General features: G+C 37.4%; 1 protein-coding gene across 3 annotated transcripts in view; it reads left to right on the plus strand.

Moving 5' to 3' along the window:
- The window catches only part of CEP128 (centrosomal protein 128), a 448,858-nt gene that overhangs the window by 352,601 nt on the left and 77,393 nt on the right, over positions 1 to 18,864 (plus strand). For 2 of the 3 annotated variants that reach the window (XM_060097969.1, XM_060097967.1), the window contains one exon: positions 12,492 to 12,541. The exons of the other annotated variant lie outside the window; for it this stretch is intronic. In XM_060097969.1, the coding sequence (XP_059953952.1) occupies positions 12,492 to 12,541 (50 nt within the window). The remainder of the gene's footprint in view (positions 1 to 12,491; positions 12,542 to 18,864) is intronic. 3 annotated transcript variants of the gene reach the window in all.

The raw sequence follows: 18,864 nt of genomic DNA on the forward strand, positions 1-18,864 counted from the left end.
CCTTACTCATTTTCCCCAATAGAAATATCTTACAAAACTATTGTATAGTATAACAACCAAAATAGTGACATTGATACAGTCAGTATACAGAACATTTCCATCAACACTAAGATCCTTCATGTTGCCTTTTATAGTTACACCCACTTCTCTTCTATCCCCACTTCATCCTTAACTTCTGGCCACCACTGATCTGTTCTCCATTTCTATAATCAGGTTCTCTATCTGTTCCATTGATCTATGTGTATATACTTCTATTAAGACCACACAGTCTTGATTACTGTAGCTCTCTAACAAGTCTAGAACTTGAATAAACTGATTTCACCCAGTTCACTCATTTGTTTAAGCTGCTCTAGTTCCTTTACCTTTCATACAGATTTTAGAATAACCTTGTCTTTAACTACAAACAAAAATATTGCTGGGACTTTTTTAGAAATTCTATTGAATTTTATATCAATTTGGAGAGAATTGATATCTTTACAATGTGAGTCTTACAGTCCATGAACATGGTATTTCTCACCATTGTTTTGCATATAAGTCCTTTATATATTTTGTTAAATTTATACTTAAGTATTTTGCTTGGGAGGGGGGTCTTTTGAATTGGTATTTTAATTTGTAATTTTGGTTTCTGTCTGTTCATTCCAAGTATATTGAAATATAATCAATTTTTGTATTTTTATCTTGTATCCTGTGACTTTGCTGAGCTCACTTATTGATTTCAGGAGCTAGTTTTTGTCTGTTTGGGTTTTTGTTGTTGTTAGCGTCTTTGGGATTTTCTATGAAGACAATCATGTTATCTGCAGATAGGGACACTTATTTCTTTGTTTCCAATCTGTATACTTTTCATTTCCTTTTCTTGCTTTATTGCATTGAACAGATATTCCAATATCATGATGAATAAGAATTGTGAGGCAGAGCATTCTTGCCGTATTTCTGATCTTACAGGGAAAACATTTCATCTTTTACCATTAAATATGTTAGTTGTAGATTTGTTATAGATGCTCTCTATCAAGTTGAGGAAGTTCTATTTTTTTAATCATGACTATATGATGAATTTTGTCAGATAATTTTTATGCATCAATTGATACAATTATGTGATTTTTTTTTCTTCTTTAGCTTGTTAAAATGATGGATTACATTGATTGATTTTTGAATATTGAACCAACCTTGCATCCCTAGAATAAACCCAACTTGGTCATGATTTATAATTCTTTTTATATATTGTTAAATTTTATTTTCTAATATTTTGTTAGGGATATTTGCATCTGTATTTAGGAAGGAGCTGCAGTTTTCTTTCTATTTCTTTTTTTAATTGTATATTTTTGGTAGCAGGGTGATACTAGTTTGATAAAATGAATTAAAAAGTATTCCTTTTTTTCTAGTTTCTGGGAGAGATTGTGTAAAATTGGTGCTAATTCTTTTTTAAACATTTGGTTGAATTCACCAGTGAAACCTTCTGGCCTGGAGATTTCTGGGAATTTTTGTATTACAAATATAATTTCCTTAATACTTACAAGGCTGTTCGAATTAGTTATTTCATATTGAGTAAGTTATGGTACCTTATATGTTTTAAGGAAGTTGTCCATTTCATCTGAGTTGTCATATTTATATGTGAAGAGTTGCTTATAGTCTTCCCTTAGTATCCTTTTTATATCTGCAAGATCTGTAATGAAATCCCCTGTTTCATTACTGATGTCACATGCTCTTTCTCTCATCAATCTTGCTAAAGGTTTGTCAATTTTACTGAACTATGTAAGGAGCACCTCTTTGTTTCATTGATTTTTCTCTCTTTTTTTCCTATTCTCAATTTCACTGATTTCTATTGTTATCCTAATATTTTTTTCCTTTCACTGCTTGGGATTTATTTTGTAATTTTTTAGGTTCTTGAGGTGGGAGCATCCAGTATTTATTCAAGATTTTTCCTCTTTTCTAATGTATGCATTATTTCTAAGATTTCCTCCTCTGCACTGCTTTGGCTGTGTTCCATAATCTTTGACATGTTGTGTTTTCATTTTATTCAATTTATAATATTTTTATCTCTCTTGAGACATTCTCTTTGACCCATGCTTTATTTAGAAGTGTTTAGTTTTCATGTGTTTAGAGTTTTCTCTGTTATATTTATGCTTATATATATCCTTGACATATGCTTATATATATCTTTGATGATCTTCTGTCTGATTGTAATACCAATTGTTGAGAGAAGGCTGTTGAGGTCTCCAATTCTAATTTTGAATTTTTCTATTGTTCCTTTCAGTTATATCAGTTGGTAGATTAACCCTTTTTATCATTATATAATGTTCTTTTCTGTTTCTGATCATTTTCTTTGCTCTGGAATCTACTTTATCTTATATTGATATAATCATTCCTGCTTTTTTTCATTAATATTTACATGGTGTGTCTTCTTCCATTTTTTCCTTTCATCCTACCTGTATCATTATATTTGAAGTGACTTTCTTACAGACAGCATATAGTTGGGTCCATGGGCAATGTCATGGATTAATAACCGAGTGGTCATTAATCCCGTCTGCCAATTTCTATCTTTTAAATGGTACATTTAGACCATTTTTATGTAATATAATTATTGATGTTATGACTTAATGTCTGCCATTTTTGTTTGTTTTCTGTGTTTTTTATTTCTCTGCCTTTTTTTCTGTCTTCCTATGGGTTATTTGAGCATTTTTTAGAATTCCATTTTGATTTATCAATTCTGTTTTTGAGTGCATCTCTTTGTATAGCTTTTTCAGTGGTTGTTCTAAACACTACACTGCATATACATGGCTGTCAAAGTCTACTGCTATTGTTATTTTATCAGTTTGAATTGTAGAAGACTTTCTTCCTTCATGTTCTTTTGTCCTTCCTATTTATAATTTAATTGTCTTACATATTCCTCTATATACATTTAGAATCACATCATATCATGTTACATATTTTGTGTCAACTATCAAACATAATTTTAAAAACTAAATAGGAGAAGGAAAATCTATTGGATTTATCCACATATTTGATTACTGTGTTCTTTCTTCCTGATCTTTTAAGATTCTTTTATCATTTCTTCTCTTTTTAGAGACTTTTCTTTAGTTGTTTTTTAAGTGTAGGTCTGCTGACAACTAATTATCTTAATTTTTCTTCCTGAGAATGTCTTGAGTCCACCTTCATTGTAGAAGGATATTTTCACTGCATACAGGACTCTGAGTTGTCATTTCTTTTTTTCAGCATTTAAAAATGTTATTACCTCCATGGATTATAATGAGAAATTAGCTAGCATTCTATTTCCCCCCTATAACTATGGTACCATTTATCTCTCATTGCTGTCAAGATTTGTTCTTTATGTTTGGTTTTCAGAACTTGGTCTGTATTTAGAATAGATTTAGGGTAGACCCAGGAGTCTGAAAGGCCTAGGAAGCTAGATCTAATCTACTAGTAGGTGCATCAAGAAACCAGCACAAACGTTTATAGTTTCTGTAAACAGGAGATGATCAATGAACAAGTCAAATACCCAGAATTTCTATAGGCCCCAAAATAATACCCACTTGCACCTTATGAGTTTAGAACCTGAACAAAGTCCAAGATAAAGGAATTTAAATAAAAGCCAAAGTTTTCATTAGGTGAGTGTAATTTAGAGATATTGTATGTAGGAAGGAACATGATTTTGTTCCTGGATTTGAGCATATGAAACTTATTCTTGAAGTGGTGTTTATAATAGATCATAAACGTCTCTTGCTCATTTTGCTAATTGTCACATGCAGTCCTTTTGACCAAGATAGTCCTTAGACTGATTTAAGACAGGTTACTTGTTTCTTCATGAATAAGTTCTTTTTCTGCTCTTGTTGCTAATAGAAATGTTAAAAATCTTAATAGTTGATTGAATTGGAACTTTCTATCTATATCTTGTTGTTTCTTCATGCCAGAGCCAAGAATTAGGCAGAATGGGGTAGATAATTTTGTTGTTTTCTGTAGTGTAGCAATTTTGTGGAGATGTTTTAAATCTCTATAAAGTTGTCAAGATGGAAAGTTTCACCAGAAATGGACTGACATCAAATAAAACATAAGTACCTGTATTGGGATGTTTTACCACATACCTAAGACAGACAGTGGATTATAAACCTTTCATTTATTAGACCATTTGGGCTCCATCTGTAGACCAGCATGTTGTTTCAGCGTCTGAGACAAACCACAGAGGATAGCCATACTTTTTGAATGTTATTCTTCATTTCAACCTGTGTGTTTTCTGTGGTCGGACCTTATGAGAAAGCTCTTAACTCATTGTGGTATATCCAGATATCAACCAGTGGGTGGCAGTAGATATGGCAGAGTTCTAAATAACGTAGCTACCAATTATGGATGGAATCTAAAAGCAAGATGCTTGAGGGCTTTTTTTGCTTATTTGTTTTAAAATGCAGGTGATTATTTTTCACACATTTTTCTGATTTTAGCAGGCATACTGAAGGGTAATTTTTTAAAAAAAACAGATATATATATATAAACTCTTACTAAGTACCAGACACTATTTTAAGTGTTTTACTTATGTTAATTTTAAACCAACACATTTTATTGATTTTTGAGGTATTTCGTCTACTATAGAGTCATATTGTTATTCATTTATCCTATTTACGTTTACTAGTACAATAAAATGGGAAAAACATTTACTGGCAAATGTTATATTAAGCTGAGAAACTATTCAACTGTTACCCATTCATTTAAACAGATTTATGTTGTTGTTGTTTTATGCTGTGAGATATTCTGTATGTTGTATGTTGAACACATCTTGCCAAAAACAACTGCTTTTTTAAGTGTCTAGGTATTTGCTTTCCATCAAAGCCACATCTTTCGATATTATCTCCCAGAGTTGAGGAATTTTATTGTGCACAGCTGTTAACTGTAGGTCTTCTAGATTGCTGATACACAAGTGCTTTAGCAAAGTTTACTTTTAGTTTGGGGAGGCATTGGAAAATGTACAGGTATTCACGGTAGGGCTTGAAATACTATGTCGTTTCAGTAGAAATCTTGAAAGGCAAAGGAAGGTAGTCACTGTTTTATGAAACAAAGTATCGGACCCTGGTCCAGTTCAGAAGCCCTACGCTCAGGTTCACATACTTCTATCTACTAGTTATGTGATGTCACCAGAGGCTTTTAATCTCTCGGAACTCAGACCTCATCTACAAGCTGTGAGAAGGTGGGATTCGATCAGTGGTTTTCAATCAGCACAGTGTGGAGCTTGATTGCCCCACCACGGCACCACAGGGGTTGACCCCAGGATAGGAGGGAAGTCCAGTGGTCTGGCCTCCAGGCCCTTCACTTCTGCTTCCACCAAAGCAGCTTTCTTAATTGTTTATTCATAATATACACTTGAAAGTGTGTGTGATTTCACTCATAAGGCAGAATTCTACTTCTTTTTTTAAAAAAAACTGAAAACCTTGGCATTAGGTTATTTCAGCGGTCCCTTCTGTCCCTAAAATGTCAGTAATCCTAAATAACTAGAGAGCCAGGAAAGGAAAAGAGAAATCAACCATGTTTTCAGCATGTAGATAGAATTTGGAGTATCTAGTATGTAACTGTGGGAAGCTAGGTCCATCGTTTATGACCTTTTAAGGGTTGCAGTGCGCTCTTTAATTTGGTTAATTTCATTATATTGCGACTGCCACCCACAAAGAGGAATGGCACACATTTACTTTTTAAAAAGTATTGCATTCTTTTGAGAATTTACATTATCTCTTGTTTTCGCTGAATGTCAGGACACATAGAGTAGCATTGAAAAGGAGCACTGAATTACTAAGTGAGATACAGGAGCCAGAGACTAAATGCTTTTCCCTAAGCCTCAGTCACTAATTCACCATATTCTTCTGCCAGTGCTACTGTGTCCGGTGCTGTTGTTATAAATATTGCTGAGTCTGAAACCCTTGTTTCTATAACGTTCTCTTCATTACCAGCCGGGCTGAGTTATAATAAGGATGAGATATTTTATAGTAAAAGTTAGAGAAGAAAAAAACACTACTCCTTTCTAAACTTGATTGCCAACCTTTCTGTGAAGGGTCAAGTTGCTAGATGAGTGTATTGGTTATGCCCACCTGAACATGATTCTCCTTTTAAAAGCAAATAAACAAACAACATATCTGTTTCCTTGGCTACTAGGAACCAGAATCAACATAAAAAGTGTCAAACCTCCTTAAATAGCCAGACCACTAGTTGTGAAGGAAGTGGTAGAGACAGTCTTAGCCAAAAACATGATCATGATGTATTACCCTGCATGTGCCAGAGAAATGCAACGTGGAACAAAACAAAACAAAACAACAGGATTCTCCAGTTCTCATCCATGATGTCCTGCTTTTTTAAGTGGGACTTTTTCCCTCCTCTAATAACCATATGTCATAATGAGTTAGTATCAGCTCTTTTAAACTGGCTAGAGCCTGTCCAAGGAAAATACACAGAATGGTTGCCCTTTTCACCAAAAATATCTTTCATTTACTAATGTTGATGGAAGCACATTTAGCCACAGCAATTTGCATGGCAGTTGAATTCTGTTTGTATAGAACAGCAAACCAGAGAATAATAAAGCAAAACATGAACATGCCAGTAGTGAGCAAAGGAGCAGAGCAGCCCTTCAGCTTTTTCCATGCCGATCATTTGTTCTGATGCTGGAAGAACAAACAGCAAGTTTACTCATTATGTCCAGGTGCACTCATCACACTCAGGTGTCACAGCATTATGTAACGTCAACTGTCCAGAGGTCTCACCTGTGGACAGGTTCTCTCATCCTGTGTCTGTTTGCAGTAGTCACTCCTCAGTGATGCCCAGTAGCCATATTTCATCAGCACAGGTTGATAACCTTGTTTATCATCCCAAATGCATGTAATTGAACAATGCACTTAACAAGTGAGCAATTGCATAGAGAAGTGATGTAGGCAGAGAAAGGTATTTGGGGGGATCCAAGTTAAGTAGCAAAGGTAGATAAGCAGTTGTTAGGGAGGCTATGGGTATAAAGACATCAAAGCCCTGGTTGTTGACATCAGTGAACTCCTAAGGTAAGTGAGAGGAATACAAACGTGTGCATTTTTAAAATAACCATATTGGGCTTCCCTGGTGGCGCAGTGGTTGAGAGTCCGCCTGCCGATGCAGGGGACACGGGTTCGTGCCCCGGTCCAGGAAGATCCCACATGCCACGGAGCGGCTGGGCCCGTGAGCCATGGCCACTGAGCCTGCGCGTCCGGAGACTGTGCTCCGCAACAGCAGAGGCCACAACAGTGAGAGGCCCGCATACCGCAAAAAAAAAAAAAAAAAAAAAAAAAAAATTAATACTACTAATAATAAAATAAATAAATAAATAAAAAATAACCATATGAAGAAAGGTACAATAAGTACTGAGTGGTACCAAAGAGAGCATATGATAGATAGGGTAGGAAAACAGGAGAGCAAAGCTCTAGTTGTGTCTCTAGCACTAACTAGGTAATTGCAGGCAAACCATTTGCCTTCTTTGAGCTTCATGTCTTCATCTACTTATTGCAGAATGAAATGTTTCACTGTGGAATAGAAAGTTCTTGCTAACTCTAAGTTCTCCAAGTTTCTGCATAGAGATAAGAAGGTTCAATACAGCCACATCCCCAGAGACTTTTAGAAATGACAGCAATCCAACTACCGCTACTGAAGAAAAAAAGTAGTGTTAGAAGTTCAGCAGTTACGTGGACTTCAGATAAAGGTGGATCTGTCCTCAACCAGCTCTCTGTTTCTTGGCTCTGCTTTCTTCTTTACCAGCTTCATTGTACAAGTTCCTTTGGCATAGTAGAAAATAGAGCCTTGAAAGCTCCAGACTCATATAAGCTTGCAGCTTCAGAAGGAGATATTCTTTCCTGGTATCCATATCACTGCTGGCCTTGCTTAGCTTATATGTGCAGGGAGGTAGGGTGCTCTAATTGGCCGTTCTGGGTCATGACCTACTTTTGTGACCAAAGAAGTTAACCCCTTTACTGAAAGTTCACAGGAATCACATGGAAAAGAAGAACATGAAGTTCTCAAAGGGGAGGAATGTGACATGGAGACAAAAACAAAAGCAGGTGTCTACTTATACTCTTGATATAAGCTGGGATGAGAGTCAGTGGGGGTGAACAGAAGGGGAGTTTTGTATTTTAAATATCAATTATAGGAATTCCTTGGCAGTTTTTGTTCAGCCATTCAAAATCAAGCATCGCTATTGGTATCAGCTTTTTGGAAGAGCAGCATGACCTTTATGTATTTGAAGAAAACTGAGAACATGATTTTTAAATTGCAGTAATTCTGTGAAGTTCTGAGGGTAGACTGAACTCCTTTACATATATATTTTATCAAATGTGTGAGTTGAGTTTGTCTGTATAAGAGATCCAGTACTCATTATTTATCCAGTTAATTTTAGCTAAGGGGTTTGGTGTTTGCCATACCAAGTTGACTCTGGAGGAACAAGATCAGTTTTCTTTAATGGTTGATAGACCCCACTATCCACCATTCCAGCTCCACTGTATCATTAAGCAATCTAATTCATTACAAGAGGCTCAGCTCTGAGAACCTCCTAATATCCATAGTGGAGCAAAATGGCCATGTCCACATAGAGAGGCAGTAGTGATCTTGTGTCTCACAAGTACTTATTTTTTAATTTAAATTTTTTAAATTGGAGTTTAATTGACATAGAATATTGTATTATTTTCAGGTGTACAACTTAGTGATTTGACATTTATATACATTATAAATTGATCACCACTATAAGTCTAGTAAACATCTGTCATCATGCAAAGCTATTGTAACTTTATTGACAGTATTCCCTATACAGTACATTACATCCCTGTGACTTGCATGTCTTATAACTGGAATTTTGTGCCTCTTAATCCCCTTTACCAATTCCCCCCATCCCATCCCCCTACCCTCAGGGACCACCAGTTTGTTCTCTGTATTGATGAGTCAGTTTCTGTTTTGTTTTGGTTTTTTTGGTATGTTTTTGTTTTGTTTTGTTTTGTTTTTTAGATTCCACATATAAGTGAAATAATACAGTATTTGTCTTCCTCTCTCTGACTTATTTCACTTAACATAATACCCTCTAGGTCCATCTGTGTTGTTACAAATGGCAAGATTTCGTTTTTTATGGCTGAGTAATGTTTCATTGTATATATGTGCCACATCTTCTTTATTCATTCATGGACACTTTCTTACACCATATACAAAAATAAACTCAAACTGGATTAAAGACTTTATAAGACCTGAAACCATAAGACTCCTAGAAGAAAACATAGGCAGTCAGCTCTTTGACCTCAGTCTTAACGATATTTTTTGGATCTGTCTCCTCAGGCAAGGGCAACAAAAGCAAAAATAAACAAAATGGGACTACATACAACTGAAAAGCTTTTGCACAGCAAAGGAAACCATCAACAAAACAAAAAGGCAACCCCGTGTGTAGGAGAAGACATTTGCAAATGATATGTCCAATAAGGAGTTAATATCCAAATTATATAAAGAACTCACACAACTCAAATTCAAAAAAACAAACAGTCTGTTTTAAAAAATGGGCAGTGGAGCTGAATAGACATTTTTCCAAGGGAGACATACGGATGGCCAACGTACACATAAAAAGATGCTCAACATCACTAATCATCAGGGAAATGCAAATCAAAACCATAATGAGATATCACCTCACACTTGTTGGAATGGATATTATCAAGAAGACAACAAAAACAAATGTTGGCGAGGATGTGGAGAAAAGGGAACGCTTGTTCACTGTTGGTGGGAATGTAAGTTGGTGCAGCCATTATGGAAAATAGTTTGGAGGTTCCTCAAAAAATTAAAACTAGAACTACCACATGATCCAGCAATTCCCCTTCTGGGTATTTATCTGAAGAAAATGAAAACACTAAATTCAAAAAGATATATGCACCCCCATGTTTACTGAAGCATTATTTACGATAGCCAAGATATTGAAGTCATTTATGTCTCACAAATATTGAAAAGAGTTGTACTGAAGATAGAATTACTAAAACTGGCTGTTGCTTTGGCCTGTCTGATATCCATACCTCCTCCTTTTGTTAATAGTACCCTGATGTTTGGAAACAGTCCCTTCTGTTCTTCATCCAATCCTTTTGGGATTATCAGTGAAAGCGCTTCATACATTCCCCTGGCCAAGCAGTAGGCAAAAGATCTAAGCTAGTCTCATTAGCTCTTCTCTTTATGGAATTTCATTTTGAGTGGAGTAATGCACGGATTAGTGTTACCCAGTATAAAATGCCCATTAGTTCACGCTACCTACATCCCTACACCCCCAGACCAGTTGTTACTCTCTCCAGAGTCTGGATCCACTTTTCTATTATCTATTGTTACTAGATGTATCGTATTGATAAGTTACTCTTACATCCTTCTAGTAAATTCTGAATGCTTGCTATTCAGTTAGCAGCTGGTTGCTCTCAGTTAGCAAGTGCTGTGTACCAAAGCACCCCCCAATTCCATTTATTCCATAGGTCATGATTCTCTGAGTTGAAGTCGCTACTGGGCTCAGCTGGACAGTTTGGTCTCAGTTGGGCTCCCATCTGAGTCATCCATGCTTCTGGGCATTTGCAGGCTACCAGTTGGGGCAACCTGCAGGGTTTCAGGGGTGGAAAGAATACTGGACCATATGTCTCTTGTCATCTGGCAGGCTGGCCTGGGCTTGTTCAAATGGTAGTGAAAGAGTTCCAAGTGGAAAAGTGAAAATGCATGAGACCTTTTGGAGCCCTTAATGCAGATTGGCACAGAATTGCTTCTGCTGTATTCTATTTACCAAATCAAGTCAGGAGGCAAGCCTAGATGCAAGATACATGTGACCTCTTGATGGAAGTAGTTACAATGCAATTGAGTAAGGATGCAGAAAGAGGAATGATTGAGGGCACTGAATTTACCACACCCCAAGTTGGTTTCTGTACCATATAGCTAAAAATCCTGATGTGCCAACAAAAAAACCTTTAAAAATACACCCTGGGCTTCCCTGGTGGCGCAGTGGTTGAGAGTCCACCTGCCAATGCAGGGGACACGGGTTCGTGCCCCGGTCCGGGAAGATCCCACATGCCGTGGAGCAGCTGGGCCCGTGAGTCATGGCCGCTAAGCCTGCGCGTCCGGAGCCTGTGCTCCGCAACGGGAGAGGCCACAGCAGTGAAAGGCCCGCGTACCGCAAAAACAAAAACAAAAACAAAAACAAACAAACAAAAAAAAACGCCCTAATACATTGGCATGCTCCTGTAACTTTCTTGATGTAACTCTGATTATGGGTGTTTTGGGAGCCAACACCAGCCGTCTACAGATACAGAGCAAAAACTAACTTTCATCCTTAGTCCCAGTACACTGTGTTGAGGGAATTGCTTGCCACCCCTCTGTATTTCTCTTAGCTGTGCAATCTCAAAGGGCCATCACCATCAATTATATCATCTACCAGGTCTCCTGAAGTTTCAGGATATTGCCTGCCCAGTTATGACATATACCAGCGTGACTTGGTTACCCAGTATATTACTGCTTCCCACTCCATCTAGTAGCACTTGCTAAAAACATTTGCATTTGCCTTTCTGGGGTACATATTGAATTTCTGTACGTTATATTTTCCTTTTATGCAGCACAGCCTTCTTGGTAAGCTATATCAATCACAGAGTAAGGCAAATGCTAATGTTAATGTGCGCTGCTGTAGGTATTTCTTGCCAGTTTTCATCCAAGATCTAACTCAGCCCAGCCCTCTTTAGGTTTGTGAGATCTAATAAGATCATAGCACAAGGTGGTATAGCTGCAGGCAGAAAATTCTGCTTGCCAAATTCATTTTCCTTTATAGCAAGTTCATAAATTAGTCTAGGGCACTGAGATACCATGGTTATACACATGCATTTAGACAGAACTCTCTTCCAGCCACTAATTTCTCTGAGATGGTGCCAGAAGGTTGGTCAGATGTAGCATCAATGCTTCCCACCCTCTCAGTGTGAAATGATAATTAATATGAGTTTACAGTTAAGGTGGTATTCTACTTTCATTAATAACACCCATTATTCCAGGGTGTTTTAATTTGGTTATAAAAATTGACTCTGGAGGTGGAACTTGGCTTGGGAGCTTATTTTAAGAGCAAATGGTTTGTTTCTATTTTTTTCTTTCAAAAGAAAAAAGTTTTTGTTGCTGTTGTTTTTTAAAGAAAATTTTGTGTTGCTTTTGAGTTACATAAGCATTAGACCAGATTTCTAAAACATTGGTGTGATTTTGGATTTGTAATTGAGTTGGTCTCATTTTCTGGTATCGCCACCCGACCTAGGACCTCCCAGGGCTTCTTAGCTAGCTTAGGTTTGACAGAATCCAGATCTCTACCGCATCTCACCAGTTGGGATCAGAGGACATTTCTTTCATGTTGCTTCTTACACTTAAATATATTAAATTCTCTTTCCGGACAACGGTTTATACAAGCTACTGACTGAAGCGAGTTTGAAAGTAAGAGGCAATGCATTTTGACATTGTATTTTGATGGATATTTTACTTTCTTGTTATAGATCTGCTAGAGGAGACTCACAGAAAAGATAAAGAAATGGAATCTTTGCAGGTAAAGTAAATTCTCCAATAGGGCAGGTATCTTTGGTTTAAACATTTGTTTTTACTCTATTAGCCTTCATTATTTTCACATTCAGACCACTATGGCAAATGGAGTAAAAAAAAATAAATAAATGAAAAGATCTTTGAAACCCAAGTTGGAATTTGCTTCATTTTAGAAGTGTTTGAGAACATTTATAATCTCTGAAAGCAGGAAGCCAACTCAGTCTCTATGCTACTCTTGAAAGGAACCTTTATTCCTTGGTATAGCTTAGTAGGAACTGCAGCATTAGGAAATGAAAGCAACATCTTTTCACAGTCCTTTCCCCAAAAGCAGGGCTAATGAATGAGGATGAATTCATGGAATCTACATTTTCAAGTGAAGATCAAAAGTATTCTGACTCCATGAATATCATCTACTAATTACCAACCAACAATATTAACACATATATTGAGCTTATCCTTGTATGCCTCTCCATTCACTCTGGATGTATACACATTTCTTGGACTGGAAAATTGTGTTTGAAAGATTGCACTAGAGTTTTAATTGACATTTCCATGGTATGAGCAATTGATGTTAACTTCACGTCTGGCAGAAGTTCTCTCTTCCTTTTACATTGGGCTAGCTTACAAATGGGTAAGTCGAGTGTCTATCTTTATTAGGGGAAACAAAATCAGTTATACTCACATGACAGAACCAATTCACTTAATGTCACATTGGGGATTAAGAACAGTAAATACTTTGGACATTTAAAGTTCTTCCTGGGCCTGGAGCTGCAAGACAAGACTGGAGAGTGATATAATGAGCTGGCTTGAGTGCTTTAGAGGTAGAGGTGTTTGCTTCTGGTGAACAAAGGATGGGTTAAGCAAGGCTCAAAGAGCAAGAGAAATGTTCTTTAATTGGGGGTTCTTCTATTTGGTATTGTATCTGGTGAGAGAAAATTATATAATTGAACTGAAGAATGATTAAGAGGAGTGTAGTTCTGCATACCTAATAAAAGTAGCAAGTGTTAGCCACAATTTGTACAGGTTAAATTCTTTTAACATCTTGTGCTCTATTCAGGTATAAAAAGAAAGTTCAGGGCTTCCCTGGTGGCGCAGTGGTTGAGACCGCCTGCCGATGCAGGGGACACGGGTTCATGCCCCGGTCCGGGAGGATCCCACATGCCGCAGAGTGGCTGGGCCCGTGAGCCATGGCCACTGAGCCTGCGTGTCCGGAACCTGTGCTCCGCAACTGGAGAGGCCACGACAGTGAGAGGCCCGCGTACGGCAAAAAAAAAAAAAAAGAAAGTTCAGTCTGGGGTTAGGAAAAAAATCTCAAGTGTATACTTGCCCTGTCTATCTCTGAGAAATTAATGTCAGCAATGCTTATTGTTATAAAGAGCAAAGGTATATATGTGTACTAATTGTATATAGTGAGAAGGTGATAAAGGCTTTATGATGCATTTTTGTTATGCATTATGTTTACCATTGGCCCCAGAATACCAAAATGAGAATAAGCATATTTATTGAGTACTTAGTACATATCTGGCCTTTTGAAATGGCATCATAAACCTTTTTTTAGTTTACTTCTCTCACAGTATGAATGTTGGAACCAGAAATCCTGTTAAATTTAATAGCCTATGTTGTTTCTTGAATATTTTATTAAGTACTGGCAGCATTTTCTACCAAAATGTCCATTGAGTGCCTAGAATGCACCAGCCAACTAACTATGGACATTTAAACATATAGAGTGTCCAACACGATGTCCAACAGCAGAGGAGTTCAAGGTTGGCACTTTGTAGTGGTGATTAGTGCCTAATACTAACACTGTTAAGAACAAAGAAGGAACGTAATGCCTCTCAGAGTGTACAAGCATGCAGGGACACATCACACAAAGCCTTGTATTTTAAGACTTGTATTTTTAGAGGAAAATCCATCGAAAAGTGCCTCCATTCCTGAGTTTCCATATTCAAATATAAATATGACAGGTGATATTTTTGAGACGATTATTAAAGTATATAGGTAGAAGTCTTACAATCACAAAATAGAACTTTGGGGAGAAAAAGAAAAAATCGTTTTTTAAAAATTATAGCACTGGGCTTTCCTGGTGGTGCAGTGGTTGAGAGTCTGCCTGCCGATGCAGGGGACACGGGTTCATGCCCTGGTCTGGGAAGTTCCCACATGCCATGGAGCGGCTGGGCCCGTGAGCCATGGCCACTGAGCCTGCACATCCGGAGCCTGTGCTCCACAGTGGGAGAGGCCACAGCAGTGAGAGGCCCGCGTACTGCAAAAAAAAAAAAAAAAAAAAAAAAAAAAAATTATAGCACTAAGTACTGGATATTGACCACTTTGAGTTTTAAGTCTTGGCTCTGCTTATGATTCACTAGGTAACCTTGAGTAACTTTGCTGTGCCTATTTTCTCATCTGTAATATAAAATCATAAAACTGTCTTCCAGAAGTGTTTAATGTGGATTAGAGTATCCCAGAAGGGAGAGCTAAATATTTCATTACAACTTACAGTGTTAGCAAATCCCCATGTATCCAAATTGAAGTCAATTTTATTTACTCATTATCATCATATAATTATGTATAACAGCCATTCTACATTTAATGTTATCCTCCTTAAGGGTAGGAGGTGTTTATTTATCTCTAAACACTTCCCAGTTCCCTGTAAATAAAAGGTGCTCCATTTACTCATTGAACAAATATTTATTGAGTACCAGTTCTGTGCAAGGCACTGTACTGGGCAAGTTGCTTATGCTAGATAGTTTGTTGCCCTTTATACCAGAATTAATGAAAAAGAATTTTAGATAGATGTTTATAATAAAATATTAAAAAATGATATTAGAGAGGATGTATACATCATTGTGGGAACATATAACAACACCTATCTTTTGTAGAGATACAGGTAGGTTGGGTGCAAGTATAGGGGGTTGAAGGTGGGTGGGATGAGCAGGGGTGGAGTGGCAATCCAGGTAGGCTTCCTGAAGGAAGCCAATATTTAAATGATAATCAGGAGTTAGCATTGGTGGGTTTGGAGTAAAGGTAAGTTTTAGGCAGTGCAAAGGATATGGGAATGCCTGAGGTAAAAGCATCAGTTTCATGTTTAAGGAACTGAAAGGATTTCAGTGTGGTGGAGTATACTATCTGAGAGAGGAGAGGCAAGACAAGAGTTTGTAAGGTAAACAGAGGTCTAAAGGATCTCATAAAGGAGTTGGAATTTTACCTTTAGTATATGGGAAGCCAGTAAAGGGTTTGAAACAAGAGAACAATGTGATCAAATTTTCATTTTTAACAAGTAACTGGCTTTAAAGTCTAAAACCATTGGGGGCAGGCAAGATTGAAACCAGGGAGGCCAATTAAGCAAGTGTTCGTGAGAATGTTGCCAAGAGTTGAAAGTGACTTGGATTGCGTGGTAGCGGAGTGTGTGAAGAGGAATGGGTGGTTTCGTAGTATAATTTAGGATATAAAAATTTAGGGAACTTTTAGATCGTTGGGAAGTATAAAGAAAGGAGTTAAGAATGACTCTTCAGTTTCTTGATTGGGCAATTTCATGGATGGCTGTGCTAGGCCATGAGATAAGGGGAAGTTGATTAGTTCAGTTTTATGGTATTCTGAGTGTGGGTGCCTTGAAACATCCAGGTGGCAATGTCCTATATTGAACTGGACATGCAGAATTTGGTGTCATCAGATCTGGTCTCTGTATCATATAGAGATGATACTAAAAGTCATAGGAGTGGGACTTCCCTGGTGGTCCAGTGACGAAGAATCCACCTTACAATTCAGGGGACAGGGGTTCGATCCCTGATCAGGGAACTATAGATCCCACATGCCACGGGGCAACTAAGCCCGCATGTCGCAACAACTGAGCTCACGTGCCTCAACGAGAGAGCCCACGTGCGGCAAACTACAGAGCCCACACACCCTGGAGCCCTCACACCACAACTAGAGAAAAGCCCATGCACCACAATGAAGAGCCTGTATGCCTCAACGAAGATTCCGAGTGCTGCAACTAAGGCCCAACACAGTCAAAAATAAATAATAAATAAATCTTTAAAAAATAAATAAAAGTCAAAAGAGCAATGAGAACTCCCAGGGAAATATGTAGAATAAAGAAATGAAAACTTAACCCTGTGGAACACCAACACTTAAATAACAGGCTAAGGATGAAAATCCTGCAGAGGAGTCTAAGACCTAAAGAAAATAAATTCTAGAGAGCATAGTGTCATGAAGCTTAACAAATAATATTTCAAAGGGAAAATAATCAGTAAAGCTGAATAAATATTTGTTTAATCCTTGAATCCACTTAGCTAAGGGGTTTAGGTTTTAAAATAAAAATTTATTTTAAAATAAAAAATTGTAATTTCCTATCATATTTATGAAACAAATCATTCACTTTTGTAAATATCCACTAGGTAGCATAATGCCTTTCCATAGTAGGTACTCATTAAATTTCTGTTGACTAAATAAACAAATGAATACCACCCTGCTGGTCTCCTGTTTACACAGCACCTATTCCTGGTTCTCTTTAAGGTCTACCCATTAAAAAACAACCACCATCCCTGTCCTAGAGTTCATTTTTGTTTAAAAAACTGGGGGGCGACTTCCAAGTTCTATCATTCCTGCACACACATACACACACACACAAACACACACATACAGTTACTTTCACTCTCCCTCCTTCTCGCTATCCTGTTCTGCTCTCCCTCCCTCCATGAATGTAGTATTGAAACAAAAGGTCAGCAAGTGAGTAATCTGTCACAAGTGGTAGGAATCTGTGGGGACAGAAAAGGATAAAATGGCGAGGGTGGGGACAGCAGCAGAGAGGAGAGTGTTTTCAATCTTCAGAGGAATCACAAACAATGGAGACAAACATATTGAGTGATTTTTACAATACAGCTGGTAATTACCAAAATTCTTCACTGGAGCTTAACATTGCCTGGCTTGTGTGTGTGTGTGTGTGCGCATGTGTGTGCATGTGTGTGTGTGTGTGTGTGACATTCATTTGCAGTTACATTGTGCTGCTCTTCTTAAAAACAAAGTATTGTCTTTGACTATAAATGTGTGGCACAGTATCACAGTCCTATTTGCATATGGGTTTGAGGTACATTGAAACAAGCAAATCCCTTCTTTAATCCGCTGCAGATCAGCTGAAACATTTTAAATAGACACAAAAGTTAATCCATTTTTCCTCACTTTAGTTGAAAAATATTCAGTGACTGACACCTTACTTGTGATGGCTGCTAGTGGTAGGGTTGCTGTTGTTTTTGTTTTTATTTTTTAAATTTCCAGCCTACCTGGCTCACCTTTCATCAGTTTCTTGCTTTCCTTCCCCCGTGTCACTTTGTGAACCCCAGAATGCAAAGCACACCAAAAGAGTATCATGCTTCGTTATGAAAAGCTTCAAAGTGCTACCTATGACAGTCACTTAACAGAGTGTCTGGAATATACATGTGCCCCTCGTCTTCTGCTGACTTACCGTAATCTGGCTTTTGGTTTTATTTTAAATGAGATAAAAACAGATGATTATGAACACGATTTTTGCTATTCATTGTCCTCTTTTACTAGGCCATCTTTAGGTTATTTTGAGGCAGTATTCATATATATAAATTGGGGACAATAATATTGCTGACTTCATAAGACTGTTGAGAGGACTAACTATGGTTAGAAGTGTATAAACCTTGGTATCTGGCAGGTCCTCCATAAATATGAATTCCACACGTGGACTATTTATTTGCACCTACTATGTACCAAGCATGCTGCATGCTGGGCATTGAAACAGTAAACATCCTTGCCTTCATGAGACCTACCCTCGTGGAGCCACTCCCTCACCGTCTCCTTTCCTCCCCTTTCCCCTCCGTCTTCCTCTCCTCTCTTCCTCTGTCTTCCACTAGGCAACCATGATTGTGCTAAAGGAAATGTTACATCTTTGGATAGCTACTAAATATAATGAAAAAGTGAAAAAAGTCACAATATGGCAGTAATGAAATTGACTATGTGGGCTACATATGAATATCAGTCTCATTATTTTAAGAGGAAAAAGGGAACATTTTAATTGTAGTATCTATAATCTAAAAGTATTTCTGGACACTTTCTTCAGTATCAGTACTTTCATTTAAAATGAACTGAATCCTTCATTTAATTTTTTAAAATTGGGTTTATGTTCTTTAAAAAAGTAATTTTTTTGGAGACATTTCAGAAGCTATGCCCTTGAAGGACATTAAGTGGCACTGTCGACTTTTCAGATGACTGTAATTATGTTTAATTTCTGTCCTAGACAGCTTTTTAAAAATATATTCTGAGGGCTTCCCTGGTGGCGCAGTGGTTGAGAATCCGCCTGCCTATGCAGGGGAC

The sequence above is a fragment of the Mesoplodon densirostris genome, chromosome 4, assembly GCF_025265405.1.
Source record: "Mesoplodon densirostris isolate mMesDen1 chromosome 4, mMesDen1 primary haplotype, whole genome shotgun sequence".
In the NCBI taxonomy this organism is placed as follows: Eukaryota; Metazoa; Chordata; class Mammalia; order Artiodactyla; family Ziphiidae; genus Mesoplodon; species Mesoplodon densirostris.